At 45.6% G+C, this 20,576-nt stretch overlaps 1 protein-coding gene across 2 annotated transcripts in view; it reads left to right on the top strand.

Moving 5' to 3' along the window:
• The window catches only part of LOC144934477 (neurabin-2-like), a 41,560-nt gene that overhangs the window by 2,315 nt on the left and 18,669 nt on the right, over positions 1 to 20,576 (top strand). For both annotated transcript variants that reach the window (XM_078860278.1, XM_078860277.1), the window contains one exon: positions 284 to 2,190. In XM_078860278.1, coding sequence (XP_078716404.1) covers positions 292 to 2,190 — 1,899 coding nt within the window. In that variant the 5' untranslated portion in view covers positions 284 to 291. The remainder of the gene's footprint in view (positions 1 to 283; positions 2,191 to 20,576) is intronic.

Raw genomic sequence — 20,576 nt, 5'->3', positions numbered from 1 at the left:
ACCGATTCCATCGGGATTTTATGCCAAACGTAATGAATAGCAGCAACAGGCCATGAACATCCTCTGGTCCTAACCCTGAGTGTGGCATTGCTGGGTGAGATTATTAACGCTCTCCATTACGTTTTCGTATTGTACCGCATTTTGTTCCACATGATATTGGACAACTTCGTATGTCATGCCGAACAACTCGCAGTACAACCTGAAAGCACATCGGTAGAGCTTTACAGGACAATGGCTGAGGCGGACGCAAGTGCTCATTATAAACACGTATTTGCACCCACAGCCTGGACCATGATGAAGACTGTGGAGGCTGGCGGCAGCCGGGAGAGGACCCCACTGAGGAGCGCTTCCCCTCACCGCAACGCCTACCAGACCGAGTTCCAGGCCATCAAGCGCACCTTTGACCGCACGACCAGCCGTGATGGCAATGGAGGCGATGAGGCCGCTGGCCACCATGGGCCGGGCCAGCAGCATCGGGGCCGAAAATACGGGGCCCACGTCAGCCGCATCAAGAGCATGTTCCTGGCCATGCAGAGTGTGGACGGAGGCAGTCTGGATGGGGAGGGACCCCCGCCGCCGGGGTCAAGCGCCACGGCCCGCGGTGGCGATAGCGTCCCCGTCTCGGTGAAAGCCAAGGCCAGGGCCTTCATCGCACCGCCACCCTCCCCAACGAGGGCCTATGCGAGGGCGAGCGCGAGGGGTGGCGGTGAAGGTGGAGAGCGCGGAGGAGGCACGGAACGAGGAGAGCGAGGAGGCGGAGAACGAGGAGAGCGTGGAGGAGAACGAGGGGAGCGTGGAGGAGGAGGCACAGAACGAGGGGAGCGTGGAGGAGGAGGCACAGAACGAGGGGAGCGTGGAGGAGGAGAACGTGGAGGAGGAGGAGGCACAGAACGAGGAGAGCATGGTGGAGGAGGTGGAGAACGAGGAGAGCGTGGAGGAGGAGGCGTCGGAGAGCATGGAGGAGGTGGAGGAGGAGGTGAGGAGCGTGGGGACTCTCCGGGAAGGAGGGAGGGCCGTGTCAGGGAAAGGGTGAGTCGCATGAGTGGGAAGCCGGTGTCGCGCGAGGGTGGCGCGGCCAGCATCTCGGAGCGCATTACCGAGGCTCGCAAGATCTTCGACCGGACCCTGCAGCGGCAAGACACGGGGGCCACGGCAAGGTCGGCCCTCACCACCGCCGCCTTCCCATCCCCTCTCAAGGAGCGCAAGGGCTCCAAGGATAGCATCCTGTCGGACCTTCGGGGTGGCGGTGGCAGCTGTAAAGGCAGCACCGAATCGCTAGACAGCCTTCTCACCAGCCCCTGTGCCGATGCGGTGTCGCCCACCGTCAGCCAGCTGGCTGCCGTCTTTGAGCCAGGCAGCGTGGCGTTGGCCAAGCGGGAAGAGGAGGCTTCCAAACTCGTTGATGACAAGTCTGCTGCATCTGTCTTGGACGGCCTGCCGGAAAAGTTGCAGAACAGCGATGCTGGAGGTGCGCTCGCCAGTGACGAGATGGCTCCGAACGGGGCGCAGGTGCAGCTCGCATCGGAGCTTGTAAATAAAGTCGGGTCACCGTCAAAAAACGTGCAGATCAAGGTGGACTCTCCCAAACGTGCTCGGGTACTTGAGTCCATCAATGACAGCGGCTCTCATTCAGAAGAGGCGGATAATTCAGTTCAGTGTGGCGTTCTGGCGCAGCCCATCATCGCAAACTGCACTGAGGCCGTGTGTGTGAACTCGGTGGACGAAGACGCTAAGGGAGACGCTGGTGATATGAAAACAGTGATCTTATTGGGGGGCGACCTGACAAGCGAGAGCAACATCGACGACGACGACGACGTTCCGCCAGATTCTAAATTCTCGCCAGATGGCAAGGAGCACCGCAACGCTGAGCCCGATGGTTCGCTACCGGCGGCGGCCGCCACCGTCACGGCCGCCGCCGCCACCGCCAATCGCGAATCGGAGCCCAAAGTCATCGAGAACGAGACGTTCGTGGAGGACGGCGAGGAGACTTTCCCCACCGGAGTCGATCGCGACGACGCCAATGACGACGACTTCACCATCGACGCGGACGACGATGATGACGACGACGACTTGCAGGACGCCGGTTATGAGGTGGACGCCTACTATTACATGGAGATGCCTGGCCTGTCCGACGAGGAGGAGGCCCCACTTCCAAGCAGGAAGATTCGCTTCAGCACCTCCCCCATTAAGGTATTTCATACACATTGAGCTGCAGGGGTCAAGGGGTGACGTCCTCGTTCATGGCGACTGCTAATTTTATCCAGCTGGTGGCAAGCCCACGAAATGACTAAAGCCAGTGTGCCCATTTTATGATATGAATTACATGTAATTGCGAGATGTCCTTTGTTTTAATTTAAAGCAGAGTGGTTGGATAATGCTGGACAATTACACATAAAAGCAGCTACACTACTGCATGCAGCATGCATGTGTATCCGTGGGGTATATTCAGTACTATCTGTGACTGCTTAAACCTTTAAATATGATTACAGTATTTAGTTACGATAAGTCGGATATATCAATAAATATCTATATATTTATTTTACCGATACAATAAACTTCCAGTAATTAACGTTGAGCTTTTCCACATGTGTCTAAACCAACACTGGACCAGGAGAGAGGCGAGTAGCTGTCCTTCAAGATTGGCTCAATGAGAACATTAACATGATTTCCAACTTGCCTTAACTTGCCAAGAACAAAAACAAAAACAGGTTTTCACGAATCATTATTTCACTTCCCACACTGTGGTGCTTTGTGCGGGAGCGTGAGTAATAGTTTCCCATGTTGCTTTATTACACTTTTGTTATTAGTAATGCTTACTTAGGGAACAAAACCATAGCAACAAATAACGAAAACCCCCTACATGCAGTACTTGATTGCGTTCTTCATCCGATGGATCGGGTTTTAAGCTGTGCAAGATTTGAACCTTAATCGGTGCAAGTGCAGCACTATGGGTGATGTATCAGCGTCCGTTAGGTGTGCTTGGTGAGGATAAGAGTTAATCCTGCATCTGGTTTAAAATAAAAATGTTGCATCCTTTCCCTTTGTGTTCCCCAAATACTGAACACTTTTTGCTGTCACACAACACATCCGTGTTTACCCCATCAGTGAACCATTACGGCATTATTAGACTCGCTCCTGTGAAAGACACTGCGTTCTTAATACGCCCTAAATTTAATTCATTGGCATCTGTGCCTTTTAATTAGCATGTTCTGTCTCGAAATCATCGCTCTTTCCGAGGTCACATGCTTCCCATGCCACGTGGTTGCTATGTACCAGTTTTAAACTATTTCAACTATAAACTAGTTTTTATTTTACCAGGTAAGGCCCACTAAGCTCTTTTCAGCAGGTACCTGGCCACAAATGAGAGCTCAACAAAGTGGCTTATCACGTGTAAATTTATAGCAGCCAAATACTTTAACCGCATCTTTCTAAATGTGGGGAGCAGGCGTCAGGGTCTGAATCGAACTCACAACCTCCTGTATACCAGGCGAGGCAGTTAACATCTTGCCACCGTGGCGTCTTTGGGAGGGAATCTCCCCGCCTTGTAGTGAGCGTCTCTTTGCATTGGTGCAAGACAACTGAATCATCCGTCGTGTGATTCGCTGTGCATGTGTAACATGCACAACCCTTTTGTCAATCTACTGCCGGACGAGGGCCTCTCCAGGGCCGTGCGGTTTGTGTGGGTTGTATGACCATATCTGATTCTCCACGCTTCTGGGTGTGGGTTGGTAAAGGCGGGGTGCTTAAATATGGAAGCATAGCAGCACGGTACAACAAATCATTTTGCTACAATGATAATAATAATAAAGCACCTTTCACCCGGAGATCACAAGGCACTGTAATGCCCTCTGCTGACAATGCAGCCCACAGAAGCCTGCAACCACTTTTATCATGCAAAGTGGTCACCCATCAAAGCACTATGAAACTATACACTTTTACATTTTTTATTAGGTAAGGCCCACTGAGCTATATAGCTCTTTTTCAAAAGCGATCTGGCCACAAATGATAGCCCAATGAAGTGGCTCATCACGTGCTATATTTTATAACAGCCACATACTCTAAACACATGTTGATTCTAAATATGGAGGGAAAAACCAGAGGACCTTGAGAAAAACCCACACGACCACGGGGGCAGAGAACAAACTCCAAATATATCGGCATCCGGGTCGAGATCGAACCTACGACCTCCTGTATACTAGGCGAGGTAGTTAACATCTCACCACCATGGCATCAGGGCACTGACCAGGCACAATCCTGCTTCGCTTAAGAGATCTGGCAGCTGGGGTGCATTGCGAGTGATTTAGTCATAGGTAATTCAGGGTACCTGCATATAAATCCTTGGGAGTGCGGAACTAATGCATCTGGGTAGGCAGTCCCGGTGGTGACTTTCCAAGTTAAGTGGAGACTGCTGCTTGTGTATTATCATGGCAACCTGTGTTTCATTGGCCCGATCGAGATGTTCCAGCACATACGTTTGATGTGACCGCACATTTGTATTCGAGGCGTGAATGTAGTTTTGCTATTTACCACTCTTGTGTGTGGTATGCAATGCAAGTGCATTTGTCTCGACTATGCACTGTATTTGTGTACAGCTTGAGGGAACCCGGCAACCCAAGTTCGATTATCAGTCACGGCTAACAGCGGTGATGAGTGATATATGAACCTGTCCTGGGCCACGCCACGCCCTCCCAACACCTCTACTCCCACCCACAATGATCAGATTAGAGAAATATGGTGACAACACCTCAATGTCGAAAGGTTTTGGAGAAGCTTTCATCCAGTAGGGGATTGACAAATGGCTGTAAATCTCTTTTTTTAAGCCAACCAACATTTTGTCTGCGTCCTTTACGCAGTGGCATTTCATCGGAGTATATCCAAGGTCATTGTATGCTGAACTTATTTCATCTTAATACATTTTGCAATGTGTCATACTTAGCCGTGGCTGCGTTCCCTACATGCCGAATGCTATACAAATACGTTCACGTTCTCTAAAGTTACGGGCGCGTAATGTGAAATATTTTGGCGGATCGCACGTGGTGGTCCGTGTTGGCCTCTCAACGAGTGAGCGGTCTTTCGTGTTGACACACCACCCCCTCTCCACGCTTTGTCGTCCTTCAGAGAGGTGTGTTTCAGCCACTTTGGTGGTCTGCTTGGCACCACAGGATTTTCTCAGTTGTCGTAAGTTGTGAATACGGCACAACATCCCTTGTCTGACCTGACGAAATAATTGCCTACAGCCATTGCAGTGTTTGTTCATTGTGTAACTATTGAGTTCTATAGGTGTTCATTTATCTGACTCTTTCGCATATCCGCGTACACCTCAGTCCCCGGTGAGTCGGATATGCGGAATTTTGCTGTGCTGATGCGTTTTTTTCCCTCCATCTCTTTCACACAGTTGTGCTCCCTATGGAGAGAGGGCGCTTATGATATTCCGCTTGTGTACATTTAAGCTTGGGTGGTTAGTTTTTATGGATATTTGACCGTGCCACATCTGGAAGCCAAAGGGGAGCGTTGCCATGTGGCCAGGGAGCTTGCAAAGAGAACCACTATAAATAATGAAAACCTAAAACTGGCCTCGACCGAGTTTTACAGGCCATTCTCATGGTAGTGTCTTTAATTTTACTCGTGTGTTTTTAAGTGACGCAGCGTTTATTGCAGGGAGAGGATGTAAAAAGATTATATCCAATGTAATTCGTATTCTGTAATCTCTTTTTATAGTGCATCTGTTTTCATATATTTGCTGTGTGGTCTGCACTGCTTATTTAGGTATTACCACACAGATGACGTATGCAGTTAATTTACAGTACAATGGACCCTTGGTTCAAGGTGCCACCTCCGCCCATGTAGCTTAGGTGACTCCATCTCTCCTTTGGACATCTCCTTCTAACTATTCCCCATCCCGTCATGGATGGGTGTTCTGGGATAAACTCGATAAACCACGTATATATATAAAAAAAAATGACCCATGCTAGCTTCATTGGAAAACGTTACAATCATCTCTGCACAGTTGGCTACACATGCACTTAATCTGCCAGCTTACAACAATATACTTTATGAACTGTAGGATTGCGTTGGTTAGTTATCAGGTTTTTCCAGGGCACCCATCAATTATGAATAGCTTGGTTTCAATAGGATGCACATTTTATTAACATCCCATTGCTTGCACGCCCGATGCGACAACATTTGACACATTGGCCTAATCGTGTCTAAATTAGTATTGATAGCCCAAGAAGCACGGTATCTCACACCAAATGGATTTCCTGACTATGAGGTCTAAAGTCAGTGTCAGAATGTGGTCGCATATCGTCACTTGGCAACGGTTTACAGACATTCTAAATGCGTCATGCGCTGTGCATCAAAACGACTATTTCCCAATGCAAAGTAAGCGTTGTTGATGCAAATTGAAACAGTCTATGATCCCAGATTAGATATTTGACTTGTCGGTACCACCTGAAGTTGGCATAACTTTAAGCAGCTCTAATTTTCCCGAACCTCCGATTAGCACGGTTGGCTACGTACGGTGCGAAAGAAGTTCAACATTCATACAATTTCTGAATGTGGCCTATAACAATAACTCGTGTTATAAACATTTGAAGTGGGTGGGTTATCAAAAAATGCACTCGTTAGTGTAACACGTAGGCTTTTGCGACCAATATCATCCATAATACAGGCTTTTTTTTGGGGTTAGAACGCTTAAATATATAAATGTGTCGTTAAACCCGCCACCAACTCAGCCAATTAGTAAGGGTTGCCACATGAACAGAACATGCAAATGTGTTCCTAGTACAGCACACTGGTGTGTTGGAGAGCAATGCCACAACATGTTCTGTCAGGCTTTCGCCAGTTGTAATTACTGGCGAAACGTAGGACTAAAAATTTACTCGTATTGGCCATATATAAAATAAAATCTGTGCTAAAAAAAGTTTTGATAACTTGGGTGGCACTATTGTCACTCTGGGCTGTGTGGACTCTGTATAGGGCATGAGCACACGGTCTGAACGCAGAGCCACTGCCTTGTAGCAGCTGGCAGTGCACTGTACACATGGCCATGCACATGTGGCCGTGCGTGCACACACGTGGCCATGTGGGTGTACACAACGCAAGTGCGTGTCGGTGGTCAGTGTGCGGTTTGTGTTACAATCGTTGCCTCATTTAGGTCGAGGCCCTCTTGGGGATGCAAAAAAAACAAGCATTTGTTTTACACTCGAGTTACATTTATTTACGCATTGGTGTACGCTTCACTGACGGGGCAGATTCCAGATAGGAGCAATTTCAAAGACAATTTGCTTGTGCTTAGAGCACTTTTAGCGGGCCTTAGTGACCGTCATTCACGAGCAATGACACTCCACTTAGCCCAGAACGTCGACGTGTAAATGCATAAAATTGTTTCCCAAACAGAACTCCGGCATTTAAAATTGAAAACACGTCCACAATTGCCGTGCTTATAAATGACTTCAGTAAATTTTAATTGCAGCATGGGTATTTAATTTATTTCATGAAACAAGTTTTGAGTCAACATTGCGTGTGCTGCGGCGAGCACGTGACTGCCGGACAAGTGAATGTTATATTTGTGTCAATTTGATTATCATCAAAGTATCCAGTTGGTGGATAAAAACAATCTTCCCATTCTGGCACTCCTACCACATGTGGTGATGTGCATCTTCATTTTATCTTCATCCCATGTGGGATTTTATTTATTTCCCCCTCTTGTTTTGCAGGTGTTTGATTTGTCCATCAGGTGCGGGTCCCCTCTATCATAGTTTCCTACCTACATCCTCCTACTGATTTTTTTTAACACTGTGCTGTTTTATAAGTACAGGGTTGGTGTTCACGGTGGCTTTGCCTGCAATTCTAAGCACACATTTCCTTCCACCTTGGTGCGGTTCTGAGCTCGTTTGCCATTGGTCATGTTTTCTGATCTATGCATCATGGCTGGTACCACACATTGCTGAGTGGCTTTTCTCATCAGACACATTGACACAAACTCAGGGCTTTTTGTCAAACCAGTGCTGGATGAATGACTCCACATGCCATTTTGTTTATCGGGATTTGACCATACAGTACTTCATGCTAGTCAGTGCAGGTTGGTAAGGGGGGGCGGAGGGGATGATTCAGAACCGTTGTGGTATCATTTGCCACTGATGTCAGCTGTGGCTGGCGATTGAACGAATGTTGACGGGTCCATAACGAAGATCACTAACCACTGTGCCACTGCTCCAGATACTTTGACATTTTGACAGTGAACTATTATCATTTGTAACAAGGTGGAATTTCTCCTTGCTGGTTATAGTAACACTTGTACTGTATTTTCACCCCCCCCCTCCCATTACTCTTATCGGCACACTTTGGGCAATTCCCGCCACCAGTCACCAAGCAGGTGTGTTGTGCTCCAATCCCCCCCCACCCCCCATGGCCCTGGGTTAGATCTGGTGTATGTACAGGGTGAGACAGTACTGGCCTCCTTTACTGAACCAAGAGAACGAAATGTCGAAAGGCAACGTGGCTTTTGTAAGGCGGTCATTATTAATGCCATAGCTTGAATGGGATCGGGGGCCCTCGTGCAAGGATGAAATTGGGGCGTCTGTCCACCTCCTCTCCTCTTCATAGTCCAGCGCCTGGGCCGTACTGGCCTGTGTGGCCCCTGGTGCAGTTGGACTTCCTCAAAACTCGACAGCCAATATATGCCACCGGCTGTTACGCCTTGATGCCGGTTTCCTGTGAGTGGCTCCTACGTATTTGGCTGTGCGCAGGTGAACAAAGGCATGCAGGGCATGCTTTGGTATTGTTCAGTGGAAGAGGAAGGACTTGATGTTAAGTCAACAGGGATTTCTGAGACTGAACATTGCGGTTTTGTTATTTCTCAACCCACACCCAGTACTGTATAACAGAAAATAAAGTAAATACTGCAATGATCATTGAGAGCATTTTGTCAATCGGTTTCTGGTTTGAAAGCCACCCTCCGCATGCTGTGGCAGTCACGGGAGTTATTTGACCCCCATACTTCACGTTGATAGGTGTGGGTTGCTGAAGGAGGTGGGGAGGGAGCTCAGCACTGGTTCAGATATCACTTCACCATTGATGTTAGCCGTGGCCAGAAATTGAGCTCAGGTCGCCAGTTTGATAGTGCAGGGTTCTAACCCACTCCGCCACTCTGTTCGTATGGCTCCTATGTACTCTTGTGTGTACAGTGTATGTACATTTGATACAGTGTATGTTGTGTACATTGTATGCATACAATAAAGTGCAGTAAACATTTCCTGTATGAATTGCCAAATTAAAATTCGGTACACTCACAGTGGATACCCCCTCATCGAAGGAAATAATGTAAAACAGGGTTCTCATTGTGTTTATATAAAGCTGCTGTTCCAGTTGCTCAATTCTTTACAGCCATCTTAATAAAATATGGGCCTCTGCTGGAGCCTGCGTAAATATACAACAACAATTTAGATGTATATCGCGTCTTCATTCTAATCATCAGCCACAGTCAATCAACTGCTGGATGAAGGCCTTCCCAGGCCACCACCATCTCGCCTGGTCCTGCGACGTGACAATCCGTCTAACGTCTGCATACGAGGAGCCGTTTTCGTCACTCCATCTCGGAAGTGGATGTCCTCTCGGGAGTCTTACCCTACTTTGGCTGCCCAGGAATCAATTCTACGTAAAATGCAAACGGTGTACGGTATAATCCACGTGTTAAGTATGCAATGTGAAATGATCTTTCCTTGTCTGCTATTGACCTAACTTTGCAGCTTTGTCTTAAAGTATTAAATTAAATAAATCGCCAGTAGGTGAAGGTCTTCCCACGCCGTATCATACTTGACCATACTTCACCACGCTGGTCAGTGTGAGTTGCTGAAAGTGGTTGGGTCACCGTGTTCGCTGACGACAGTAATCAACGCTCCACCCCAGCTTGGCCTTATCGATAACGTATTCATTTTCCAGCCATATGCATCGTCATCATCTACTGTATTTCCAGCCTCTGGAGGCTGCTGGCTCCATGGCTTTTTGGCTGTGCATTATGAATTATTGTCATATATATGCTGCTGCCTTGCTGCCCTTAATATTCCTCTTTTTAAATCTTGACTGAAAGCTATCGTGACTGCAGGAATTAATATTCTTTGGTTCTTTCGGTAAAGTCACGTAGATAGGTACTACGACGTTTCGATCACAACACAAGCGATCGTCATCATCCTGCAGTCACGAAAGCTTTAAGTCAAGATCTAACTGCCTCTACGGGGAGGGAATTCCACTTAACTATAAGATATTTCCTGATGACGATCGCTTGTGTTGTGATCGAAAAGTCGTAGTACCTATCTACGTGACTGAAAAACTCAAAGAATATGAATTCCTCTTCTTTCCAATGCCACTCTCACATGTGCCTTTGGTCCATTTTTCCGTAGGCCTTCCCCACCCTCCACTTCCCTCTTATCATAGTGGCCAATGCCAATTGTCCATTCGTTGTTCACGTCTGCCTGCATCATTTGAGTGTAAATGTTTTCCTTAAGATTTTCTAAAATGTCCTTTTCAATTATCAAGTAGGCTGCTCATTTGACTGAGGGCAGTGAAAATTGGAGGGGAAGTGGGGGGGAAGCTGGTTGTTGTCTTTTGGGGTTGGGATTTGGAATCTGTGACGATCCTGCAGAATGGTTTGGTGATGGGGCCGGCAGTGGGCACAGCTGGGCCCCAGAAACGGTGTTGTGTGTTTGAGCAGCTGTGATTGTCCCCCTTTTAACCCTTCTGTCCCGGCAGTCCCAATTAACTATATTGCCCGGCAGGGCTTGCAAATTTACTCGGTAAATAAATGATGTATTAGCTCTCCACCTCTGTTGTAGCCGAGACACAATAAAAACGAATTTGAGATATAGCGTAATGAGTTTTAAAAAGTATGTCGTGTAAAAACAATACAAAGGCACCTGATGGAAATGAAGCAATATGCATGGCTGACAGACTTGAGAGTTCAACACCACATCAATTACTGTAAATAATGAGTGCCTCATCAGACAAATATGTACAAGAATGAGACGTAACAGTGAAAAATACCGTACATGCAAACGCTGATTTATGGACAGAAAAAGATACAATTGTGACCACAGGATCAGCTCTGCCATACAGAGCATGATTGGAAGGCAGATCCTTTTCTGCTTTGTGCTGTCTAGAAATCACCTTTTGTGTATATTAGCCTCCTTTTCTTTTGTGTGTTTTTTAGGGATCTAGGAATGGACTCTTTTCCAGATAAATGTTTTTCCCTTGAAATTGCCAACATGTTTTAAATATGATAAAAAGTATTTTCCCCTTAATGTCATTTTCGCATTGGTCTGTGTGTTTTTTTAACGAGGCGCGATGTTCCTGATGCATTTCATCCGATGCCTGTAATGTGACATGAGTTGAATTGACGGCCGGAGACACAATGGGGTCTGTGGGATACACAATTCGTGCTCAGATGGCATTATTAGCGCGTTTTTATTTTTTAAACAAGGGATGGTGCAACTTTTATGAACGGTAATTTGCATTCACATTATTTTTTCATGTAATCGTTTTAACCTTGTACAACGTTTTTCGTGTTTATTATTATCTCATGCAACTTTCACGGCTGACTGTCATTTGTTGGGCTTTTTACGGGTACACTGTGCGCTGGATTTCTCGTAGAGAACAATAATGACCCCCCGTGACATCATTCCTAAAAGTAGGCCATTCACGTCAGAGAAATAACCCTTTTTTTTCTTACAAGATTTCAAACGACCTTTGGCGTGTAATTTGCACGAAGAAAAAATAACCGTGCTTGCTACAGTCAAGCTACGTTATACAGTCCTTTATTTGGTGTTCGTGGGAAGTGATATGAAAGATGAGCAAGACCACATGTGCTCTTTTTTTCCCCGAGAAAAGCGGATTGCAAGTCCATCAATAGCGCTGCCCTGTGAAAGCAGCAGAAGGATCTTTTCATCAATCTCTCTTGTCCTCTACACCACACTCATTGTTTGTGCACTATATACATTATTAAAGTTGTTTCCTATTTATATACCGCGCCTGCGTCAACTCTCGTACGATTGCAGGGTCGTGTAATTTAAAAGCGGACCTTTTCCAATCCTGCAGCGTTTGCAGCTGTTTGAATTCTGCTTTACCGCATTAATAAATGACGGCCCTAGGATAATCTGGGCAGTGCGGATGGCGTGGGGCAATGCCATCTGTATAAAAGAGATACAATGAACAAGCAGTGCCTGACAGCCACTGCCAATGGACAATTCAAATCGTGTAATCGATAGCTTTACTTAGAAGCAAGCTGTAAATTGCAGGGCACACTGAGTGTATTGCTTTTCGTCCTTATACAAGGTAGACTAGCATATGGGCGCTTGAGAGTTGTGTTGGTGAAAACAAATGCAGTGGTTGTAATGCATTCCAGTGAAAGACATACTTGATATAAACCATTATTTTACAGCATTAAGCATAATAACAAATTTAACTGCAGATTGCACAGAAAAGTACGATTTTTTATTTATTAATTATGTAAGCTTAAAAATGTCATTATAATAATAGGGAAAACCTCAACAAATGTAAAAATTAACTAAATATATAAAATTAATATTCCATATCCAACCACAAACTTCTTTGTAATATACTACGTTTGTTAAAATTCCTTATAATAGAAGTTAACGACAACATTCGCTGATCAGAGTCAGTGGTTGCCTTAACAAAATCCATACACCAAATGCATATGCTCTTCAATTCTAAAGAAGGTGCAGACTTCCACAGATATCCCGTTGACCACAATGCTGCCCAATGATTGTCCTTGTTAAAGGGGAATTCGTTAACTTGACACACAGTTGCCTAGACACAAAATTATTTTTAGAGCAGTAACTGAGATGAATAATGGGATTTACTTAGACATGCTCTTATATTATTATGATGGGCCATTGTTCTCAAAATGGTTAGCTATCTCATATGATTCCATTTGAACATAGTGCATCATGTAACTGCAGTGAGATGATGGTGGTGCTTGCCACTGACCATGCAACGAACGTTATGACTGTCAGAGATGAACGTGCAGTTGTTTCTCTTAATTTGACACCACCTTTGGGAATTGGTTGCCCAATGCCTAGCGACTTGATTCTCAGCTCCTTCCGGATATACCCTTGTCTTAACATTGAATGCTCTGTCGCATTATTAAAAAAAAATCTCTAGCAGTACTCTATCTCTACAGTGAATGTGCCGATGACCCTATCACTCGGGATGCTCCCGATGTCGTGAAAAACATTTGGAAGCTCAAGAAGGTTTTTGTCGGCTGCTCCAAGGAAGGCAGTGCAGGGAAATCCACTGTTGTACTGTGGTACGCTGCAACATCGATGCTCCCCATCTTCGTTAACCCACGCTGACCAGCATGTTGAAGTATTATCTAATAACTCCCACGATCCACATGGTATGGGAAGACCCTCAACCGGCAGTGGCTTGACAAAAGGCTGTAGATATACGTGTACATTAGTAGATGTAAACGCAGGCACACGTGTGTTTATATAACTTGTGGTGTAGTATTCGTTGTGTGTGTACTTTATACCGTTTCATATAGTGAATGGGTGTTTTCAAAGAAAATATTAATACACGGTGGAGGGGAGTACACGCACTCATACTTTCTACTCAATCACACCGAGCAAATGCGTTCGGTCTATAAAGCGTCATCACGCACCGATATGTCTGGTGCATCAAAGTGGCTCGGTAATAAAGGGAGGCACTGGCACTGAATAATAACAGAGCGAACTCGGGGCTTGTTTGAGGTTGCACCATCTTGTTCCGTGGCCTATCAAATCAGCACGGAGGGAAGTTAAATGAAAAAAAACACACACAAACGCCTCGCACATGTGCACAGGCGATGAAAAGCTGGGAAGCTGGGCGGGGGTAGCTAACCAAAACTCAGGAATTAAATTGTTTAATCTTCTAGAATTCAGCTCGAATTCCATGGTTTTGGTGGTCATGGGTTGACAGGGGGGGCGGCTCCTTGTGCCTGTCCATCAGCTCTGCGTAGGAGGCATGTTTGTACATGGCCTGCGTGGGAAGGTCTGCCTTTAGCGAGCGATGAAAGAGTTTGGCAAATGCTGCCCCCTCGCAGGGTGTGGTATTGGTGCCAGACACATAACGCAAAACCCTATCATGAAGAAGAAGAAGGAGCAAGCCACTTACTTTGCCCGGGTGTGGATTCCAAAGAGGGGAGGAGGGCATTTCCATGTGTTTGCACAGCAGGCAGTGGCTTGCTAGTGACTTATAGTTTAACTTGGCACACTTACATGTAGATGTACAGACGTTTGTCAATCCACCGCTGGATCGAGGCTTTCCCTGTGCCATGCAGGCAGTGAGGGTTGTTTGACCATACTTCAACACTCACCAGTGTTGAAGTATGGTCGGAAGAACCTCTACTGTGCACTACGCCTGTTTTTTGGCACTTGGCAGTCACCCATCCAGGCCAGCACAGTCCAGGCTCAACCACATCATTATTCAGTGAAATTAATCTTATTTGATGCCACATTCATCCGTGATTCCTGTTATTTGCATACCCTTAAGTGATGTATGCAACTGCCTATTGTCCGTACGTTACAGTTCACCTTCTTACAGGAACATTTGCACAGACGAGTCTCCTAAAAAAAAAAGGACCAAGTTCTTCTTGTCCTATACATCTCATAGACTGGAGGAAGTGACCTGGAAGTAGAGGCAACTTCATCTCATTATCCAAGACCTTACGCAGAAAAGACCCAGATGTTGTGGAAAAGACATCCTTTTATCACTCGCTTTACCACGTGGATAAAGTAGCAATGTGCACGGATAAACATTGAGCAGAGGATCCACCCATTGCGCTGTCCAGATCAAGCAGATTAAGAGGCACTTTATTGTGTTGCGATGTGTTTTTTTACATAAGTAGTAATTTTTTTTACTTAGAATCGTGTTGGATTGTGAAACCCATGAGGTGATTCTGAGAAAAGCAATGAAGTTGTTTTGTAATGAGACGTGTTTAGACAAGTAAGCCTGAAACTTGTACACTGTGTTTATGGTTGCACGTGAATTGGCTGCGTTGGTTACGTGATGTTATTTTCGAGTTTGTGACAATGACTGATGTTTTGGAGCGGTGGTCCATTGGTTAACGCCCTGCGCTGTAAACTCGGCGACCGGAGTTCAATTCCCAGAGATGGCTAACATCAGCTGGGAGGGCGGGTATAGATTTGTCCTCTACTGGCTGTGGTGGTCTTGCCCTCTCCCCACTGACCAGCATTGTAAAATACGGTCAGAAAATGTCCCCATGCCTGACACGGCATGGAGAAGCCTTCATCCATTGGTGGGGTGGAGAATAGCTGGATTACGGTACTTCATTAACAGTTACCCAGCAAACGTGAACCCACCCTAGAATACCGGCCACAAATCTATACCTGCCCTCCCACCCCCTCTCTCGCTCACGCCCACATACGTTTCACAAGTTCAAACACACATAGGAAGCTTCATTAAAGCAGGGCACAGGTGTGGTGTGTATAAAACGTGCCCCATTGTGTGATGATGGCCATTGTCAGTCACAATGCTGGGCTGCGGTTTCTCTTTTTTTTCTTGAATGAGTGGATGGTGATATAAGCTTGCTTGCTTGCTTCCTCTGCCAATTCATATTTGGGTCGTTGTTTGTATACGAGTAGTGTTTGTGTAATGTTTCACAGCTAGTTTCTTTTAATTTTCGGTCTTCCCCCCCCGACCGCCCCCACTATATTCGAAATGTGTTTTTGGCATCACGTCATGAGACTAGTAATCCATAAGGACATATCACCACTATGTAGTATAATTCTCCTTTGAAATGTGTATTTAACACTATGTACTCAGTACTATGGAACGTTATACCTATTTTTGCCATTCCAGTTACATAATTAGTTATTTTAACCCTATGGCCAGGCCACACGTACCAACGAGAGCACTGTATTATTAAGTCTGAACTTTCTCTCGGTTGGGAGTGACATTTAATACAAATGACTGTGAGCAGGGGTGTTTAAAGATTAATTACGCTCGGCGACATGATGACATGGCATTAACAAAAATCATGTGAATGCAAAAGTGTCCCTGAATGTTTGACTATACCCTTTCCCTGGTGAAGCCCTCAACGCATTTAAATGTATAAATAAAATTTTAAAATATATATACAGCCAATTTTGATCTCAATTGCTCACGGGGGAATCATGTCATGAGACAATCCACTCAGATCTCTTGCGGGGGCTGATAACTTGTCTTCAAGAACGCAAGCAGATATCACAGAGCTAACGCTGAGATCGCATCCAGTGAGCGCTGGTCCACACAGTAGAGGGAAGCACTTCCCCGCCTGCTCTGCACAAGAGAATAATGTTTGTCGCATTGCAGTCAAATTTTTATGTTTTTAAATTCTCAGAGCTGGAATTTAGCCAAATTAAGTGTAAAAACATAAATTGACGCAATTGTTGTTTAGAACCCGTCATGCGAGCGGGCTGACACCATGAACGTATTGCACTTGACAACTCGATTTCCTTACAGGCAGTCCCCTGGACGTGAACCCAGGTTCTCCGTGGTGTCAGTTCAGAGCTCTGTTCCTTTGAGCCACCCAGCCACCTCCATAATAGCATTTTTTTTTGCACCATGCTCATAGACGGAATGTACACAGCACACAATGGTGTTGCTGTTCCCCACATCTCAGAAATGAATGGACATTTTGCCATTCCATGTGAGTGTTCCACGCCATACAATGCATTGCATATTTCTGGTTCTGGCTATACAGTGTTTAGTAAATGATAGGGCAATATATATATATTTTACTTGCAAATTTTATTATAAATGTTTATCAAAGGCTGACATCGTCACTCATTGCCTGCATAAGCGGTGCCAATATGCTCCGACGCACTAACCTCTTTATTCTAAAATGTTTCTCCACTATGGAGTGTCCTTGCATTTAATTTTCCAAAAAGCCAAGTCGTCTCTCCCTTGGGGGAATGCCTCAATTCGTGGCCATTTTGCTGACATTTAAACAACACACACAGTGATCATATCTGGAGAGTAGCGTCACAGGATATTTCACACTGGCAAGGTAGTGGACACCATGTCTTGAAGGATGATGTGTTCTTTTTGCATTATTCCCAGTGATACAATGCAAGGTTAACCGAGGCTTTAGACTGAAGAAAGTGAAGTAATTTCCTGTTAGATACCCATGCAGTTTTCTCTGGTTGGTCAGAATGCTGCTTTATTTATTGCTTGAGTATGTGAATTCTTACAATTTTCTTCCGTACTACAAGCTTCACATTTTGTTACGTAGACACAAGGGTTTGGGATTTAATAAGGATTTAATAGTATCTGCAAGAATGTGCAAGACTTCCTAACATTTGAGTCTGTGTGCGACATCACAGTGCAAGCATGTGCAGGCCCCAATCCATTATTGTAAGAGCGAACGAGCCATTTGAGTTTTCATTGATTCCTGCTGAGATCGCGGCTTATGATGATTGGTTCGGCTTAATTTGACTTGACAGAATGCAAATAGAAGAATGCCGGTGGAGTGCCCAAGTGATGGAGTCACAGCAGCTTCTAGTGGGGCACCGCGGTGGCGAGATGTTCACTACCTTGCCTGGTATACAGGAGCCCGTGGGTACAATCCCAACCCTGACGCCTGTATATTTGGAGTTTGCATGTCTCTCTCCCCGTGATCGTGTAGATTTTTCTCCGGGTCCTTTGGTTTTTCCCTCCACGTTTAGAAATATGCGTTTATGATATTTGGCTGCTATACATTTGCACATGATAAGCCAATTAGTTGGGCTTTAATTTGTGGCCAAGTGGCTTCTGAAAAATAGCCATCAAGCTCAGTCGGGTCTTACCTGGTAGAGTGAAATTGAAATGACTTGGCAGTCTCTGCGCAGATCAGTTCACAAATTATGCAAAACTTGCAGCCACAGTTTCTAAATGATTTTAATAATACATATGACGGTGTTATTTTGAAGGTAATTCTACAGATGTTCACAAAATATTGCTTACTTATGGAAAAAAGTCAATAGTCTGATCTGTATATGAAACTGTGATTGCACCATCACTGTCCTAACGTGGATGGAAAAGTCAGTTTGTCCGAGTAGGTTTGACACCATGGTCGTTTATGAACATTTTCCCCTTGTCAAAAAAGCTAGACCGAGCTTTTTAGTAACTGAATTACAGTCCTAATCGGTAGACATTCCGTTCCCAAGTAAAATGCCACTTTTTAATTATAATGTACCAATGTTCATTCATTTTATAACGTTATTTTATAACGTGTCGTGTCTTAACTGGCCGTTTGTTATTGTACGTGCTAAACATGTATCGTTAAGGTACAAGTTTTGACCAACTGTAACCGCACAGCACAAGGAAGTGGCGTGATATTGCAATTCGGCTGTTATAAATTTGGAGGAAGAAAAAAAATCCTCATCCGTCCTTTTTCTCCAGCCGATTCCACTTCGTGGCCTTTCTTATTCGGAAGCAGTTGCCGGCTGGGGTGCAGATTATATGAGTCGCTGAGTGCGGCGGACGCGCAGCTGTGGCCCCGGCTGAAAGCGGAAATCACGCGCTGCATCGATGGTGCTCCTGCGTTGCGCTGTGACCTGCGCTGCTACTACATGGGGATGCCGTCCTCGCCACGGCTATTCATTAGTCCTTGCACGTCCCACCAAGCGCAGCAAATCCGACAGTGTTCCTTTCTGCCAGTGGCCACCGCCCCCCCCTCTTCCCCCCCCCCGCTCTTCTCTTGGCCTCTTGGCATTTGTGGTGTCGTGTAAATTTAGCATCGGTGTCTGCGGGGAGCAGAGGAAGAGTTGACTCCTCTGTATCTTGGCCTTGTTCGTCTCAACATGAGATGTGAATATTATGCAAATTATCATTCCCGGTGGAACTATAGTTTTACGGATTTACCTTGCAAAAGAGACAGTAATGTGAGCCATTGGGCTCTTACCTTTACCTGCAAAAAAGCTAATGACAAAGTAAATCCTATATACGCTGTATGATTACTTAAAAAAAAACGGAATAAGTGCAACATCCAAATGTTGTGTTAATTTTCAGTAACTAATATGCCGGGTGAGCACAGTGGCACAGTGGTTAGCAGACCCTGTGACTGTAGTTATATTTCCCGGCCACGGTTAATGTCACTGACGAGTGATATCTCCTGTGGCCCTGGCGCCTCTCTTCACCATAATGACCAGCGTGATGCAGTACAGTCAGACAACCCCCACGTCTGTGAATGGTTAGTATTAATGTTATTAACAATGTGCCTCTGTACATTAGATGTACCTGTATGCCTACCGCTCCGAACGCACACACGAATAAACATCCTGTGTTCACACTCTATATATACATAGGCAGTGCAACACTTTATAAGGTACGCATAATGGGCAAAATTGATTGCCCTGGTTTATTTGAGCGCAAGGAATTAGAATCAATGTTGTCTGGTAACACACTCTATTCTATTTTTGTTTTATATACAAAGTATGTTCCAGAACGTTTCTGGCCCTTTAATGCAATCATGTTGATTTTCAGTCGACGTTCATTGGTGTAAACGATCCTGCATCACGATTACACGTGGGGCATGTTTTTCAGCCCTTGCCATTGGCATTTTGGAAGGCCTCCTTTCTACTTGTGCCATGCATCTGGGGCTTATTTTGTCTAAGGAATAAAGCCGCTCTTCACAGTAATATTCCAAAGATCCAGGCCTTCATGCACTTACAGATGTGAATGGCATTCTTACAGCACTGCATCACAATGCCAGTCTTTATTACCAGCAGGCAACCGTCTCCGTTTGGGGGGGGAAGAGGGGTGGCAGGGGAGGGGGGAAACTCTTTTATGACAGATTGTCAGTGCCCATTTGTAGAGAGGCACTGTACCCCGCGTGGGATGCGGCTGCTAATTTTGGGGAGTTCTGCTGAAACCCTCCTGGGAAAGAAAGCAGAATCCTTCGTCACCGCCGATGGCCCAGTAATCGCGTGAATATAGACCTCCGCCGTCGACGCTTCTTTTCCAGGGTGCCCGTTTCATTTTGGTTCCCTTTCTGGGTGCCGTTGCATGGCAAATCCCAGTCGGCCGATTGGTCAATGGCAAATCACAGGTGATTGGTCGGTGATGGTGAAAAACATACCGCTGCACCTGTGTGGGTTTGTAAATAATTGCCCCCTGCTATGCTTCTCACTTTGGGGCTCCTGAAAACAACCTTGACCCCATATTGCCAGTCAAGATATACACCATTCGTACGTTGTACATAGCCAACCGTGCTGATTGGAGGTGCGGCGGAAGGACAACAAACACAAACAAAAGAAGAATCCTTCTTACGTTGACTGCACATGACACTGCTAAACATGCCCAGGGCTTAATTTCAGCTGGGTTTGTTCATGTTGGCAACTTGTAAAAAATATTTTTGCACCTCTGATTAGCATGGTTGGCTACATACGGTGCAAAAGAAGTGAAACATACATGCAACATCCAGTATGACTCTTGCTCTGGCTACGAGTTTGGCGCCTTCTCCAATGTATCAGCAACTCGGGAAATATCCTGTGAGATATTAAGCCCTGCCTGAGCATGCCTACCTGTTAGGAGAGCGTGAA

The sequence above is a fragment of the Lampetra fluviatilis genome, chromosome 10 (assembly GCF_964198595.1).
Source record: "Lampetra fluviatilis chromosome 10, kcLamFluv1.1, whole genome shotgun sequence".
Lineage (NCBI taxonomy): Eukaryota > Metazoa > Chordata > Hyperoartia > Petromyzontiformes > Petromyzontidae > Lampetra > Lampetra fluviatilis.
The sequence above is the reverse complement of the archived record's forward strand: the minus strand, read 5'-3'. Positions and strand labels throughout refer to the sequence as shown.